The sequence below is a fragment of the Prosopis cineraria genome, unplaced genomic scaffold (assembly GCF_029017545.1).
Source record: "Prosopis cineraria cultivar Desert tree isolate PC_DT_omini unplaced genomic scaffold, ASM2901754v1 PC1, whole genome shotgun sequence".
In the NCBI taxonomy this organism is placed as follows: domain Eukaryota; kingdom Viridiplantae; phylum Streptophyta; class Magnoliopsida; order Fabales; family Fabaceae; genus Prosopis; species Prosopis cineraria.
This window is the reverse complement of record NW_026555332.1, coordinates 31,819,288-31,838,144: the sequence shown is the minus strand read 5'-3', so window position 1 is coordinate 31,838,144 and position 18,857 is coordinate 31,819,288. Positions and strand designations below refer to the sequence as shown.

The window sequence follows — 18,857 nt, the reverse complement described above, 5'->3', positions numbered from 1 at the left end:
CATATGTACACTTGAGGAAGATCGTCTTGAACAGATGGCCAAAATGATTGAAGAGGACCTTAAGGATTGTTTGAAAATATTTGAGAAGTTGAAAATAATGTGGAGATGTTGATGTACGCTAGTTGTAGTGCATTAAAGTCATCATCAATGTTGAAATTGTAAAACATGAAAGCAAAACATGGATGGAGTGATGTAAGCTTCATAGAGTTACTTGTATATTTGAAAGCATAATTGCTTTATATGGAAAATGAGCTTCTTTGTAGGATATATGATGTAAAACAAGTGTTGGCCTCAATTGGCATAAGTTATGAAAAAATACATGCATGTCCTAATGATTGCCTTTTATTTTAAGATGAATATGCATTGTTAACCGAGTGTTTGAAGAGTAATGCCTAACACTACATGTAAAACAAATTGAGTTTGCTAAAGGTACTATGGTATTTTACAATCGTGTGTAGATTTAGATACATGTATGATGTAAACCAGTGCAGAAGTTACTTAAAACGTAACATGGCATGCAGAAGAAAGGATTAAAGATCATATGCTATGTCATCTTATTGATTTTCCCAAATGAAAAAAGATTGATTATGAGTATTTTGAATTCAAGGAAGAAAGTAGGAACCTAAACCTTACTTTGTTTACTAATAAGACGAATCTGCATAGGCTTCAAAGCTATAGCCATAGCATATGGCTAGTCATTTTGGTGGTTTATAACCTTCCTCTGTGGCTTTGCATGAAATGCAAGTATGTGATGTTGTCTATGCTAATTGTGGGACCTAAGTAACATGAGAATGCAAAGATAATATGAGAATTAGGTATAGAGGTATATGATTAGTACAAGGAAGAAAGATTCAATTTAAGATTTATGCACTTTAATATAATCATTGAGTTTCTTGCCTATGGTAATTTGTTAGGGTATATTATTAAAGGGCAACTTGGATACTTTATTTGTGGATTGGACACGCATTCCATAAGGCTACAACATGAGATGAAGAATGTTTACTTTGGGCATCACAAGTTTTTATACTTGGAACATCATTATTGGTAGTTAAGAAAAGCCTTCAAAGGAAATTCAAAAGAAGGCAAGCCATCTTTTCTTTTAACAAGTAATGAGCTATTTAAGAAGATGAAGGATTTGGATAAGCAGATGAAAGAAGAGATCTAATTTTTGGCCAAACTTTTTGTGAGGTACTTTAGGATAAGCAGATGAAAGAAGAGATCTAATTTTTTTTGAACTCCCTTATTAAACCACCTTAGATGTTAGGCATTTTCTTGATATTATGTATATTGAGAAAAATGTTTGTGACAGCCTTATTGACACTTTACTCCAAATGTTAAAAAAAAAGATGGCATAAAAGTAAGGTTGGACATTGTTTCTTTAGGAATAAAAGAAGAATTTGCACCCCAAGATAAGGGAAACTGTACCTTTTTCCCTTCGGAAAATCTAAGAAAGAAAACGTTACATTTTGTGAGTTTCTTTGTAAAGTCACCCATATTAATCCACAATTAATTTTGAAATCAAGGTAATCATAAGGCTAACCCAATTGGATCATCAAGTTTGTAAAATTTCAACAATAGGATCCAAAGTTTTCAAACTTGTAAAACTTTTAAATATCATTTGTTAAAGTAAAATTAGAGTAGATTATATTTACGAAAGTATGGGATACCCAAAAGGTTCCAAAAGCATTTGCATCTAAGGTAATCAAAGCAACATTAGTGCAGAAAACAGGAGATGTGTAATGTCTACCTTGACATTACTAGAACAACATTCACACATTATTGTGATAATTAGGATTAAATAAAATTTCCTAAAGAAATTACCACAACTCAAGGGTTTAAAGATAAATTAGTTTAAAACATTGGGATCCGAAAAAAACCCTTTTTTTAATATTGTTTGATCTCTAACTGTAGTTAAAAATCAATTTAGAACAAATACGAAAGCATGGGAAACAAACCATATCAAAATTAGGCTAAAACACCATTCTTCTGCAAATTCTAGTCTGTCTGCCATTGCCCAAGCCATGCTCATAACGGCAGATGACATAGAGGGATGAGTCCCTTGAAGGCCACATGTGCCGTGGCACAACAACCATGCGCCATGATGTGCACTTACTGCCATGACAATAGATTGCTGTCATGACAGCCCTTTGAATTGTTGGAGTGCGCCGTTTTACTATTCGATGTCCGATTTAAGCGATTCAAGTGTCCACACAAACCTCTTTGAGGCCTCTAGCTAATGGCATTAGTTTTTCATTCAAATAATCAATCATTAAAAAGATAGATGCTTAAATCCAAAGTGGTTTGTTTTTACAACAAAACACATACTAAGGTGTCCAACTCACAATACCAAATGTCATTAGCCCTAGAGACACTTTAACCACCTCAAATGGACCATACACAATATAACAATTCATTCATATCATACAAATAAGTAGTCATGCTCAAACAAAACCCTCATTTGGCAATAACACAAAAGGATCGATTATATTTAGCACACACATCAACTTAGTAATTTTAGGCACATAATTCACTTCAAATTCGTCAATTGTAATTGTAACTTGGCCCAACACACACACACATACATAATCCCCATACTATCTTTGGACCAAGATATGCACACTTATAATAAGTCCATACAAGTGATATTTAAAATAATGTCATGTACCTAAGTTAGCATTATATATATATTGACAATATTCGTTACAATACCTAAAAACAAAAAAGGGAAGAGTTATACAACGATGCTTTTCACTCTTCAAATGCCCCTTCTTTCCCCTTGTCCCTACCGGAGCCCTCACTTGTAAAATATAACCACAAGATAAAATAAACATCTCAATATCTAATATAGTTCATCAAATGCTTATTAACACAAATAACCATGATAAAGTATCAAAACTATAGTAATATCAAGTATACCATATTTATGAGATAACTGCATCTTTTCACAACAATTTCAGACAATTTCACACTAGCATGATCATTTAACCACCAACTTCCAATACTCCTCAATATAAAACCATAGGCTCTCTTGAAACAACAACTTATTGACTTTGGCAAACTTTTGGTGGTAAAAACACATGGCCAAAGGTAATTTAACCCACCTACAAACTATGATTTTTCCCTCTTCACACACTTGTGATAGAGGCATCGTTAACTCCTAACCACACCTTAACGGATACTAGGGAGTTGCCAGATTGTCCGAATGTCCTATGGCAACAGTCCCATATAATGCTACACCAGATGTCCCATAGTGCCAGTCTGACCATATGAATTTTTCACTCACATATCTCCACACATATATCCCCACATATCTTAGGTGACAATATTCATTACAATACCTAAAAAGAAAAAAGGGAAGAGCTATACAACGATGCTTTTCACTCTTCAAATGCCCCTTCTTTCCCCTTGTCCCTACCGGAGCCCTCACTTGTAAAATATAACCACGAGATAAAATAAACATCTCAATATCTAATATAGTTCATCAAATGCTTATTAACACAAATAACCATGATAAAGTATCAAAACTATAGTAATATCAAGTATACCATATTTATGAGATAACTGCATCTTTTCACAACAATTTCAGACAATTTCACACTAGCATGATCATTTAACCACCAACTTCCAATACTCCTCAACATAAAACCATAGGCTCTCTTGAAACAACAACTTATTGACTTTGGCAAACTTTTGGTGGTAAAAACACGTGGCCAAAGGTAATTTAACCCACCTACAAACTATGATTTTTCCCTCTTCACACACTTGTGATAGAGGCATCGTTAACTCCTAACCACACCTTAACGGATACTAGGGACTTGCCAGATTGTCCGAATGTCCTATGGCAACAGTCCCATATAATGCTACACCGGATGTCCCATAGTGCCAGTCTAACCATATGAATTTTTCACTCACATATCTCCACACATATATCCCCACATATCTTAGGTGAACTCCCCTATAATCATGCTCTTTCACAATTTTTACTACTTTTCTTCACATTTCCACATCACAAACTTATATACATAGCATATACATATCAATCAAAATCAATAACCTTTTACAAATTAATTTTCATGCTAAAATCATTTACAATATCAAATTATGCACAAAACTCTTCAAAACCACAACTTTATCATTTGTATCTATTTTTACACAGTTATAATAGTTAATAAACATAATAAACTATATGGTTACCTCAACTCTTTGTCACACAAAAGGGTTACCGTGGCTCAACATTAGCTCCACACATTCTATAAATATGATAAAGCTCGAGCAATACTCAATCTATACAATCGAGTGACAATCATCAATTATCACTCTGGTTAACTCAAAATTTACTAGGTTCTAAGTGTCTATAACACCTAATTTCCTTTTCTTACAACATCAACTATTCCCAAACACTCTAACCATCCTATTAAATATCCTAACATACCAAATTCACTAACTAATGTCCCACATTATCTCAAAATCCTTGAATCATACTTAAGGTTTGTCTAAACCCTTACCAAAAATTTCTAATCACCATAAAACTCATAAACTTAGGTTTAGAGACTTGATTTAACTCTCCAAGACCTTAAATAAACCAATGGGTTCAGTGTAAACCCAAAAGAACTTAAATTAAAGCCCTTATTGCCCTAAATGTCCATATTTTTCGCATAATGAGGGAGCAGAGAAATGTGCAACTTACCCAACGGTGATTCAAGCTCCAAGTGCCTCCAAAGTAGCCTAAGGATCGTGCCCTAGCAGACCACAAGCTCTTCTCTATTGCTCTCTCATTATCCCTCTTTCTTCCTTCTATTTTCAATTTATTTTTCGTGTCTGATAAGTGTAGATTTTGCACATGCACCGTGGTGCATGGCACAAAAAATCTCACAAAATTTTAAGCTCTCTTTCATGCTATGGCTTGCTTGAACATTGACCTAGCCTTCTTCTAAGACTATTCAAGGATTTAAAAACCATATTAGTCTCCTATAAACCCTGCTAAATCAATAATTTATCTAAATTGACCAAATTACCCTTGAAAACACTAATAATTACTAATGGGGAAACTTAGGATGTTACAATTCTCCCTTCCTTTTAGGAATTTTGCCTTTGAAATTTAGAATCTTGATCAAACACATACCTATGTAAATAATTGGGGATATAATTGTCTCATTTTGTCCTTAGTCTTCCAAGTCGCATCACCGGGAGTCATACCCTTTTAAAAGACCTTAACCAATTGAATCATCTTATTCCTCAATTATCGATCTTTCACATCAACAATTCATTCTGTTTCAACTCGATAGGTCAAGTTTTCTTGAAGTTCCACCTCTTTTAGCTCAACATCATAAGAAGGATTTGGTTAATACTTCTTGAGCTGACTCACATGAAATACATCATGTATACCCGATAAACTTGACAGTAAGGCAATCCGATAGGCAGCAGGTCCTAACTTCTCTAAAATCTCAAAGGGACTAATAAACCTGATAGTTAATTTCTTAGCCTTTATCAATCTCCTAATGCCAGTCATTGGCGTGACCCTCAAAAAGACATGATTACCAACCAGAAATTCCAATGGTCTTTTATGTCAATCCTCATAGTTCTTTTATCGACTCTAGGTTGTCAACAACTTTTTCTTAATCAATTGAATCTTCTAGGTTGTTTGGTCTACCAAATCTGGATCCAACAAACTTCTCTCGTTGAATTCTATCCAACATAGAGACGATCGACATCTTCTTCCATATAATGCCTCATACGGAACTATTCTAATGTTAGGATGAAAACTATTATTGTAAGTAAATTTTGCTAACGATAGATGTGTATCCCAACTACCTCTCAACTCTAAGGCACAAGTTCGCAACATATCCTCGAGAGTTTGGATAGTCCTCTCAATCTGGCCATCCATCTGTGGATGATAGGCCGTGCTAAATCTCAACTGAGTGCCTATTGCTCTTTGCAACGCTCTTTAAAAATTCAATATAAACCTTAGATCACGATAAGAGACAATATCTTTCAGTACCCTATGAAGTCTCGCTATCTCTTTTACACAGACCTCGGCGTACTTCTTAAGTGAATAAGTCATTTTTTCAGTAAGAAGTGTGCTAACTTCATCAACCGATCCATAATGACCCATATTATGTCATGGCCCATTTGAGTTCTAGGCAATCCAGTGATGAAATCCATTGATATGCTATCCCACTTCCACTCTGTGATCTCTAATAGTTGCAACACTCTACCAGGCCTTTGGTGCTCAATCTTAACCTTTTAGCAGGTCAAACACATAGCCACAAGCTCTTTCACATCTTTCTTTATTCTTGGCCACCACCATATTTGCTTCATATCTTGATACATCTTGGTGATACTAGGGTAAATAGTATACTCACTATAGTGTGCTTTCTCTAGGATTGCCTTCCTTATCTCCTCATCACTTGGTACACAAATTTGATCCCAATAAGTCACATATCCATCATTATTAAATCTAAATTCTGTGGGTCTCCTCTTTTCAATATCCTCACAAATCTCGAGTAGATACCCATCCTCAAACTGAGCAGTTCACAACTCTTTCTAGAATTTATTGGTTATGACCGTAAAATACACATTGTACAACATCATCTAAGGTACTTTCCTTGAGTATCTAAGAAAGTCTCAAGTAATCGATGCTCTTGAACCATCATATGAGTAACATGCACCGTTTTCCTACTTAGCGCATCTACCACTACATTGGCTTTACTTAAATGATACTTGATCTCAAAGTTGTAGTCCTTGAGGAATTCTATCCATCTGCATTACCTCATGTTCAATTCCTTTTGATCTCCTAGGCATTTCAAACTTTTGTGATCACTCAATACTTTAAACATAGATCTATAAAGATAGTGTCACCAAATTTTCAAGGAAAAAACCACTACAGCTAACTCTAGATCATGGGTCTGGTAATTCTCCTAATGTGATCGCAATTGTCATGAGGCATAAGCAACAACTTGATCATCTTGCATTAAAACACACCCTAAACCTTTCAACAATGCATCCGTGTAAACTAAATACGATAATCAAGGATTAGGAATAATGAGTATTGGAGCAAACGTTAGTTTCTTCTTCAGTTTTTGAAATGCCAATTCACATTTATCAGTCCACACATACAGCTTATCCTTTCGAGTCAACTTAGTTAAAGGAGACGCAATTTGTGAAAATCCATGAATGAATCATTGATAGTAGCCTGCTAATCCCAAAAAGCTTCTGGTCTTTATTACTGAAATAGGCTATTCCCATTTCAACATAGCATCCACCTTGTGTGGATCCATAGCAATCCCTTCTACCGACACAATATGATTAAGGAATCTCACTTCCATTAGCCAAAACTCACATTTGTTAAGTTTGGCATATAACCTATTATCCTTTAAAAGTTACAGGACAGTATGAAGATGCTTCACGTGCTCTTCCTCGTCTCTCGGGTAAATTAGAATATCATCAAGGAATACCACCACAAACTTATCCAGATAAGGACAGAAGATTCTATTCATGCAGTCCATAAACACTGTTGAAGCATTTGTCAATCCAAACGGCATCACTAGAAACTCATAGTGACTATATCTAGTATAAAAGACAGTCTTTGGTACATCTTCAACCTTGACTCGCAACTGATGGTAGCCTAATCGCAGGTTAATCTTAGAGAACACCGCAACTCTAACCAACTAATCTAACAAATCATTAATTATGGGCAAAGGATACTTGTTCTTGATTGTCACTTTGTTCAATTCTTTATAGTCAATGCAAAGTCTCATACTACCATCCTTTTTCTTTACAAATAATACTAATGATCCCCATGAAGATACAATCGGTCTTATGAACCTTTTTCTAGTAATTCCTGCAGTTGTTTCTTTAGCTTTGCCAACTTAGATGGAGACATCCGATATAGAGCTTTCGATATGGGTTTTATTCCATGTACAAGGTTAATAGAAAATTTCACCTCTTACTCAGGCAATAATCCAGACACTTCTTTTAAGAATACTTTAAGAAATTTATTTACCATTCCAATTCTCTCAATTCCTTTGTTATAAGCAACATGAACAGAAAAGAACACCATATATGCTTGACAACCCTGTAGAATGCACCTTTCTGCTTGCATTATAGACAAGAATCTCGACTGACTAGGTTTCACTGTAGGTGCAATGTATACTAGCAAGGATATTATTTTTCTTGCACAATCTAGTATCATATTATTTACTGACAACCAGTCCATACCCACTACTACATCAATCCCAATCATGGGCAAATAGATCAAATCAATGATCATTGATCTATTCTCAAATCTCAAATCAACATCTAGACAAGCACGGTCGGTTCTTACAGAAATTCCCACCAACATAGACACATTAATCACATATAGCAAGGTATGCATAGATAATTTCAACCTCAACACACAATCATCAGAAATACAAGAATGGGTAGCACCTAAATCAAATAAAGCATTTATATCACAATTGTGCAGAGATAGTTTACCTCTAATCAAATTTAGAGACACACCTGCATCCTCCTGGGACAATGCAAATACTCTCCCAAGAGTAGTCGATCTTTGCTCTATGGTACCCACTCTGCCCTCTTCACAATATTTGGCTATGTGCCCTATCTTGCCACACTTAAAGCAAACCTAACAATTTCCCACATGATATCTTCCACACTTTGAGCACTACTGAGATGGTAGTGCACTACTAGCACTATTCTTTAGCCCACTGCTCCTCTAGAAGGAACCTCAGGGCTGTGATCCCCTCTGAAAAGTCTTCCTCTTCCCAAAGCTCCTAGAATAACTGGAGCTAAAATTAGATCTCTTGCTAATTCCACTAGTAAGGCCAAGAAATTGTGAGAATCTACCCTGACTATCCATTCTCTTCTCAATCTCTACCTTTTTGCCCCTTCTCACAACTATTCTCAGCTTATTGCACATCTCATCATAAGATGTGATCTCAAACAAGGTCAATTATTATCGGTATTGAAGCCTTATATGCTCAAGTAATCTCTTAGCCTTCCATTTTGAGTCATCATTTCTTATGAGGTATGTAGAGTACTTTGACAATTGATTAAACTAGGCGATAAAAGCTTCTTTATTAAGATTCCCTTGCTTAAATTTGTGGAACTCAACCTCTTTCTCTACTTTAAAGGCAACTGGGAAGTAAAAGTTGAAAAACCTCACTTTGAACTCATCCCATGTCCACTTGACTCTACCCATCGGTCTCACCAACTTCCACCAATGTTTAGCCTCTTTTACAAGCAACACTAAGACCAAAGTCACCTTCTGCTTCTTTGAGCATGGCACCACTTCAAATATTGTCTTAATTCTTTTGATCCACTCTTTCGCTTCGCCCTCCTTCATTATTCCATCAAAGGTAGGCGGATGAAGTCGTGAGAAATTCTTCCATGCTCAATCCATGAAATTCTATGAACTTTTACCACCCACAGCTCCAGATTGCTTGGGTGTGCTATCCTCATAAACTTCATCTTCTTGCTCATACATCTCTTCTTCATTCTCAATTATTCTATTGTCTCCTCTTGCCCTATCATTCCTTAGTTCACCTTGTCCCTGCACTTAATTATGTATTTCTTGCATTAAATTCTTCATCTCTAATAGTAAGACCTCATTACCTTACAGCTCATTCCTTGGTTGTTCCAAGTTTTGATCAACCAGAATATGATTCTCTGGTGGTAGCTTATTGGTCTGTGGTACCACATCCGTATTAGATGGGTTACCACCCGTAGTCGTTCTGATGATTCTTCTTCTAGCCATCCTCTCTCCCCTCTTAAGGATGGAAGTAAGCACATAAAGAGTAAGCATTAAATGAAATAACTATGCAAAGGGAAGGTAAGTGTAACAAATATATATGCCAACTTCTAGACATGAATGCAACAAGCAAAGCTATCCAACACAACAACCACACATACCAGTCTCATAATACTTGAAATTGATACCGAATTGTAATATCTGTCTTGACATTACCAGGACAAAACTTGCACATCATTGTGATAAATAAGATTAAATAAATTCCCTAAAGAAGTTACCATAACTCAAAGGTTTAAAGATAATTAGTTTAAAACATTAGGATCCCAAGAAAACCTTTTTTAAAAATATTATTTGAACTCAAACCATGGTTAAAAATTAATTTAAAACAAATATGGAAGCATAGGAAATAAACCATGTCAAAATTAGGTTTAAATGCCATCTTCTGCAAATTCTAGTCTGTCCGCCATAGCAGATGGAACAGAGGAATGAGTCCCTGAAGGCCCCACGCGTTGCAGCGTGCACCTACTGTCATGACAATAGATTGCTATCATGAAAGCCCTCCAAAATTCCAGAGCATGTCATTTTGCCATCTGACGTTCAATTTAGGCAATTTGAGTGCCCACACGAAGCTCTTTGAGCCCTCTAGCTAATGGCACTAGTTTCTCACTCAAACAATCATTCATTAAAAAGATGGATGCCCAAACCCAAAATAGTTTGTTTTCATAACAAAACACACAACAAGATGTCCAGCTCACAATACCAAATGCCATTAGCCCCGGAGACACTTTGACCACCTCAAATGGACACACACAACACAACAATTTATTTATATCATAAATAAGTAGTCACCCTTAAAATGATCACCAATAACACAAAGGGGTGGATTATATTTAGCACACATATCAACTTGGTCATTTTAGGTACATAATTCAATTTAGATTCATCATAGATAATCTGCACATTATCCTTGGACTAAGATACACACACTTATAACAAAGCCATACAAGTGATATCCAAAATAATGTCATGTACCTAAGTTGGCATTATATATATTGACAATATTTGTTACAATACCTAAAAAGAAGAAAGGAAAGAGCTCTACAATGACATTCTTCACTCCTCAAATGCCCCTTCTTTCCCCTTCCCCTTACTGGAGTCCTCACCTGTAAAATATAACCATAGGGTGAGATAAACATCTTAGTAACCAATATATTTCATCAAATGCTTATTACCACAAATAACTATGATAAAGTATCAAAACTATAGTAATATCAAGTATACCATATTTATGAGATAAGTGCATCTTTTCACAATAATTTCACATTAGCATGATCATCTAATCACCAAACCTTCAATACTCCCCGATATGAAACCCTAAGCTCACCTAGATCAACAACTTATTGATTCGAGCACACTTTCGGTGGTAAAAACACCTAGCCAAAGGTAATCTAACCCACCTATGGACTATGATTTTTTCCTCTTCACATACTTGTGATAGACATGTCGTTAACTCCTAACCGTACCTTAACAGGTACTAGTGAGTTGTCAGACTGCTTGAATGTCTCATGATAACAATCTTATATAATGTTGCACCAGATGTCTTATGGTGCCAACCCAATTATATGAATTTTTTACTCACATATCTCTACACATATATCCCCACATATCTTAAGTGAACTCCCTTATAATCATGCTCTTTCACAATTTTTACTACTTTTCTTCTCATTTCCACTTCACAAATTTATATGCATAGCATATACATATCAATCAAAATCAATAACCTTTTACAAATCAATTTTCATGCTAAAATCATTTACAATATCAAATTTTACACATAACTCTTCAAAACCACAACTTTATCATTTGTATCTACTTTTACACAGTTATAATAGTTAATAAACACAATAAACTATATGGTTACCTCAACTCTTTGTCATACAAAAGGGTTACCATGACTCAACGTTAGCTTCACACATTCTATACACATGATAAAGCTCAAGCAACGCTCAATCTACACAATCAAGTGAGACTCATCAATTATCACTTTGGTTAACTCTGAATTTACTAGGCTTTAAGTGCCTATAACACCTAATTTTCTTTTCTCACAACATCAACCATTCCCAAACACTCTAACCATCCTATTAAACATTCCAACACACCAAGTTCGCTAACCAATGTCCCACATTGTCTCAAAATTCTTAAATTATACTTAAGGTTCATCCAAACCCTTACCAAAAATTCTTAATCACCATAAAACTCATAAACTTAGGATTAGAGGCTTGATTTAACTCCCCAAGATGTTAAACAAACTAATGAGTTTGGTGTAAACCCAAGGGAACCGAAATTAAAGCTGCTATTACCCCAATGTCCATATTTTTCAAATAATAAGGGAGAAGAGGGAATATGCAACTTACCCAATGGTGATTCAAGCTCCAAATGCCTCCAAAGTAGCCTAGGGATCATACCCTAGCAGACCACAAGCTCTTCTATATCACTTTCTCATTATCCCTCTTTCTTCCTTCTATTTTCGATCTGTTTTTTGCATCTGATAAGTGTAGGTTTTGCACATGCACCGCGGCACAGGGCACAAAAAATTCCACAAAATTTTAAACTCCCTTTTGTGCTATGGCCCACTTGAACATCAACTTAGCCCTCATCTAAGGCTGTCTAAGGATTCAAAAACTATATTAGTCTCCCATAAACCTCGCTAAATCAATAATTTATCTAAATTGACCACATTACCCTTCAAAATATTGATAATTACTAATGAGAAAACTTAAGATGTTACAAGGTGCACTATGGCATGTGCTCAATGTGTCATAGCATATTACACAAATTTGACAACACAATGCTGTCAATGACAGCTTCTGGGGTAAATTTTGATGCGCCTTATTTCTTCGTCTGAAGTCCAATTGAGGTGAGCTAGATTTCTACATAAAACTTTTTTAGAATACTAGCTAATGACACTGGTCTCACTAATAGTTGAATACTCATTTACAAACTCACTCTATTATCAATCCAAACACAACTAGGGTACTCAATTTCATATCCAAGTGTTAAAAGCTCATGATATCCCTAAGATCACACTCAATAGACTTTAACGGACTTGTGCAATACACTACAACAATACAACAACTCACAAATCACAATTTCTACACTCAACCCCTAATCATGAAAATAGAAGGCGGTAGTTTGACTATAAAATATCATAATTCTCCATTACAATCATCCATATCATAAATATCATACTTGCACTAATATTTTGGCCTTGTTTAAACATCAAGATTTAGCATACAAACAACCTAGAGCTCAAAATACACAAATTAACTCAAATCATCAAACAGTACAAGTAATCAAAATAATGCAATTCCTAGTTAGCAAATTATCAATAAAAATACACATAATTAAATTTACAAGAGGTCTATAGGTAGGATTTAGTATAATCCTATGCCTATAAAATCACCACTAAAAAAGTTAACTTTCTTACCTTAGTTGACTAAAAATAATTACAAAAAATGACCTAAAAAATAACCTATAGAATCACTACAAAAAAAAAAATAGAATTAATGATGGATTTCAAATTCATCACCAACCATAAGCATTAGTAATAGACATTTTATGACAGATTGAAATCCATCACTAATTACATAAATTAGTGATAGAAATAAAATGTCATCAAATTTGTCAAATTTTGCAAATTTAGTGACAAATTTAATTTCTTCATTAATTTACATCACTAAATCTTTATATTAGTGACATATATTTTTAATTAAAAATTTAGTAAAATGTACTGAAGTATTTTATAAATTTTAATTAAAATATTATAATATACATAGAGATTCTCATAAAAACTATTAAAAATTACCAAACTAAATAATTACACAAATAATTATTTTTATATTATAAGAAAAATAAATATAAATATAAAATGATATATAAAAATAATAAAAATAATTTTTTATTATGTAAATTCATATATATAAATAATTTATTATATAAAAATATTTTAATTATAACACAGATAATATAAAATAATATATAAAAATATTTATTCTAATAATATATATTAATTGATATCAATTAATAAATTTTATAATAATATATATTGAGTTGCATATTTGTATGTATTAATGTATATATGTGATAGTATATATTATAAATATATTTACATAATTGTAATATATAAAACATATAAAAAATACATTAAGTTAAATATATGTGTTTAATTAAGTAATATATATTAAATTTTTTATATTATGATGGAAAGGTCATCACAGCTTAATTGGCAAAAAACGTGTATGAAAACACAGAGGGTCTCGGGTTCAAGCCTAGACAATGTCAAATTGAAAGAGACCTAAAGTAGGTTGCTGAGAGGACCATAATATGGTGGGTGGTAATGTGGTAATAATTGTACTCATAAAAAATTAACTACAAAATAAATTAGTGATAGCCTGTCACTAAATCTAAATTAATGAGATATTTTGCTTATTTTTCCATCATTAATTATAATTTTTCTAATAGTGTATTACATATAAGTATCCGATAAGAAAATTAATGTAAATTATTTCTTCTAAGTTATTACATATAAATAATAAGCTATAAATATTATTTCTTACCTACATAAAAAATTAAAATGTGATTTTGACCAACTACCATTTTAAGGACTTAATCAATATTAATTTTTATAGAGGTACTTAGTTGCAATTTCAAGGGTCATTTTCTATACTTTTTTAGATTATTTTTTGTAATTTTTTAGTTAATTATTGTCAAAGTTAACTTTTTAATGGTATGGTGCTCAATGCATTTTTTTTTAATGTTGAAAGATAAAATTATATCATATATAAGTTTAGAATACCAACATTACTGAACGAATAGTTGAAAGGCAAAAATACTCAAAAAAATATAATAAATTTTTTTAAAAAAATAAAAAATGTCTCAAATTGAAACACTTTAAAAATATCTTCTACACTCTTGTTGCCTATGTTTTCATCTCTCGCCGTTCCTGTAATCGCTACTCATCCCTAACCTTCCTCAAACGTAAATTGGGCTCAGAAAAAATAAAAGATAGCAGTATAGGACTTTAATAAGTTCACCCAAACAGTAATCTTTTTAAGCTGTGAAAAAAATTTCGACCAAATAAAAAAGCTACAAATTAAAGATTATCTGACTCGAGTCGTTGAACCACGTGGATACCGTGATTTTATTGACTGCTTGGAATGGAGGATATGTGAAGCATACCGAACAAAGTTTGGCCAGGAATTCCTCAGTGATTATGTTTTTCCATTTCCCACTGGCTGCCAAACATACCATTAATGCCTCAGCTATCTACTCTTCTGCTAAATTAAATGCCTTAGCTATCTAGTCTTGCTAATGCGGTTCAAAGTTACGGACCAACTCATGAATTGCTTTTCTTCTTACCCAAGTTATCAATCTTATAAATGTAACAATAAGAAACCACGTAGACATTTTGTACAGAAGTGTCATAGAAATTAATTAATCATTGAAAAAAAAAAAACACTTCCAGAACAGAGAATCTTTGCATGGAGAGCAGTACGAAGTGGATCTAGTTGAACAATCAAAATTTATTTGCGTGTGCAAAAGGTGGTGGAACATCGACTTCAAAGTCCCTGGCTATTTGATGTATAAAAGCAGAGTTTAGAGCTTGCCTTCTGTGAAAAAGAAAAAGGCGTTATTCTATATATCCTCGATCATCAGAAGAGAATGAAGACAAATTAATAACCTCAAATGGGTTATTGGAGGTTGCTGCAATTTTTTCGCTGGAAGCATTTTGTTCTTTAATGGCATCGCTTATTCTGAAACGGGTACGTATATTTTCAGCAATAACTGAATTGTGTTCAGTTGTTCTTTATGAACCAGCCATATAATTCCTAAAACATGAACTTTTTAATAACTGGTTTTATCTTGTAAATGAGAACAAGTCATGAGTTTTATACACGAATTTTACATTTTGTAGCAGTCATTTTATTTCCGACATATATCCCTTTCTATGTAACTATATATATGCAGCCCCATATTTCCCGTTCATCAAAGAAGCAACGCATGCGCCAGCAGTGTCAGTATATGACTACATAGTAATAGGAGGAGGAACATGTGGGTGTCCCTTAGCAGCAACACTCTCACAAAGAGCTAATGTCCTCGTTCTTGAACGAGGAGGCTCACCCTACATCCAACCTGACAAAATTAGCCTCAACAACTTTGTTAATTCCCTCATTGACACCACTCCATCATCCTTTGCCCAGCAATTCGTATCCACAGATGGGGTCCTCAATGCTCAAGCCCAAGCGCTGGGAGGAGGCTCAGTAATAAATGCTGGTTTTTACTCTTGGGCTGAGCCTGTGTTCGTGAGGGAAGTGGGCTGGGACGAGAGGCTGGTGAAGGAATCATATGAGTGGGTGGAAAAGGTGGTGGTGTTTGAGCCGACGGTGAGGCAATGGCAATCGGCTGTGAGAGATGGGTTAAAGGAAGTGGGAGTGTTGCCTTATAATGATTTCAGTTTTGATCATTTGGTTGGGATTAAAGTTGGAGGCACCATTTTTTATCACATGGGTCATAGGCATACTGCTGCTGATTTGTTAACTTACGCCAATCCTCTCTCCATTTCTGTTTACATTCATGCTACTGTGCAAAAGATTTTGTTTCGTCACAATCTAGGTAATTATCTAGATTTTCAAGTTTTCATATTTGTTTTTGTTCTTCAATTGACATTATGAAACATGATTGATACTTGTATATACCAAAACAATTTGGCTATCGTATTTGGCTTCACTACGTTTGATGGTCTTGGTTGCTTTTAACATTCTAAAACACTTCAAAAATGGTAAATCGTTTGATGTTGTTGATATCATGTAGTCTCTCTTTGATATTTAAACAATAACCTAATATGCTTTAGCAAATGAAAGACAAAAAGTAACTTGAGGGGTAGATTTACTCCTAAATTTGAACAAAAAAAAAGTGATGTTTTTGTCACAGAAACTAGGAGACCACAAGCCTATGGTGTAATATACAAAGATGAGGTTGGAATCATTCATAGAGCATATTTAAAAGGGATGGGTGAGATAATATTGTCAGCCGGTGCAACAGGAAGCCCACAAATGCTAATGTTGAGTGGAATTGGGCCAGCCAATCATCTCCAGGCCCACAGAATCAAAGTGGTGTTGGATCAGCCAATGGTGGGACAAGGTATGGCTGACAATCCAATGAATGTTCTCATTGTGCCATCTCCTGTACCTATTGAAGTTTCTCTCATACAAACAGTAGGTATCACTAAGTTTGGTTCCTACATTGAAACTGCAAGTGGGTTGAACTTGGGCCTTTCTTGGCCCCAAAGGCTTCAAAGGATTTTTGAGTTAGTCTCCAACCAAGTTAGTCTTCTCATTGTTTTAGGCTCCAAGTTTATCTTTAAGATAAGAACCTAACTTTGGTTTGTTATTTGAAGACGAGTATGCATTCCCTGAAGTCAAAAAATATGAATAAGTGGACAACCAACATTAGATCTTTTGCCAACCTAAGTCTTGCAGGTGGAGTCATACTTGAAAAAATACTAGGACCTCTCTCAACTGGTCATTTAGAACTCTCAACTACTAATCCAAACGACAATCCATTAGTCACATTCAACTATTTCAAGGAACCTGAAGACCTCAGGGCCTGCGTTGAAGGTATGAGAACCATCATTGATGTGATAAACTCCAATACTTTCTCAAGGTTTCGATACAAGAACATGCCAATCCAAGCCTTATTTGACTTGGTCTTGAGCTCACCTATGAACTTGAGGCCAAAACATGCAAGTGCTGCCTTCTCTTTGGAACAATATTGTATTGACACTGTCCTCACAATATGGCATTACCATGGAGGTTGCCATGTTGGAAAGGTTGTGGATCGTGTTTATAAGGTTAAGGGTGTGGATTCACTCAGAGTTATTGATGGATCAACCTTTTTTGGTTCACCTGGGACCAATCCGCAAGCAACTGTCATGATGCTTGAAAGGTACGTAACTTCATTTTCATTTATACACAGGCTATTAGATATGAACAAAGCTAAATTACACTATTTTGTGTTTATTATCAATTAAAAACATTTTGTCATGCTAGGGTTTGAATTCTCATAGTTTAGTACATGATCGTATTTCAAATAAGATTACTTCAAATAAGAGGATACTTATGAGCAATTAAAAAAAAAACATTTGATCATACATTATGTTTTATTGTTTCAACAATTTGTTAACAAATTGGCTAAGGAAGTTATCAACATTTTTGTTTATTTGATAACAGGTATATGAGACAGCAGATTTTATGGGAAAGGTTTCTTCATAAAGGGTAGAAGAGATTTCATGAGCCTTTTGCTTTGTTATGTATGTTTTCGTTTCATGTGTATACACCCCATCTGAGTAATGAAACGTTATATTCATATATATGTTGTATCAAAAATTTCTGTTCTTCCAAAAAAATTATATATATATATATTGGTGATTTAATTAATGAAATCTTCTTGATCATGCGCTAACAATCAACGGTTACGTTATTCATATTTATTGATATAATATCTAAGACCAATACTTTGTGTAATTACCGGTACCATAAACCGTCAATCACAAATGCCATGAAAAGTCATTGCTAATTCCTAATTGCAGGATTAATATAATATAACTATTTGTAAATCATGGATTGAGTATGACTTATTATTTATTATAATCTTTTAAATTAAACACACACAAAAAAAGCCCTGCAATTAGCTTAAGTTACTACTTTTTCCTCTCTACAAGAAATCCTCTTGCGATCGAATTATTTTTAGGGAGAATGACAGTTAAGGACCCCCTAAGGATATTAATTTCAATTAGGGATCTTGAAAAATAGAAATCCCAAATAAGGACTGTGGTCCTTAATGTGGATAAAAAAAATGTTGAATTGTCGAAAATGCCCCTGAGCTCAAAACAAAGGTACCGTGCATGAGAGAGCCCTATTCCTGCTCTGTTTCGGTGTCTTCCTCGGTTGCTCCTTCTCGTCATCTTCCTCTATTTCAGCTCGACCGGCTGCTTAGCCGGTGATCAGGTTCTCTGTATCAGGTCCAGGGGTGCGCAATCGCTGGTGAGAGG

At 34.4% G+C, this 18,857-nt stretch overlaps 1 protein-coding gene across 1 annotated transcript in view; it reads left to right on the top strand.

Annotated features, from left to right (window-relative positions):
- LOC129288115 (protein HOTHEAD-like) overlaps positions 1 to 18,162 on the top strand; it is a 55,388-nt gene extending 37,226 nt beyond the window's left edge. Inside the window, exons 2-5 of the mRNA XM_054924538.1 lie at positions 15,723 to 16,420; positions 16,739 to 17,130; positions 17,205 to 17,752; positions 18,037 to 18,162. Coding sequence (XP_054780513.1) covers positions 15,723 to 16,420; positions 16,739 to 17,130; positions 17,205 to 17,752; positions 18,037 to 18,085 — 1,687 coding nt within the window. The 3' untranslated portion in view covers positions 18,086 to 18,162. The remainder of the gene's footprint in view (positions 1 to 15,722; positions 16,421 to 16,738; positions 17,131 to 17,204; positions 17,753 to 18,036) is intronic.
- The last annotated feature ends 695 nt before the right edge of the window (positions 18,163 to 18,857 follow it).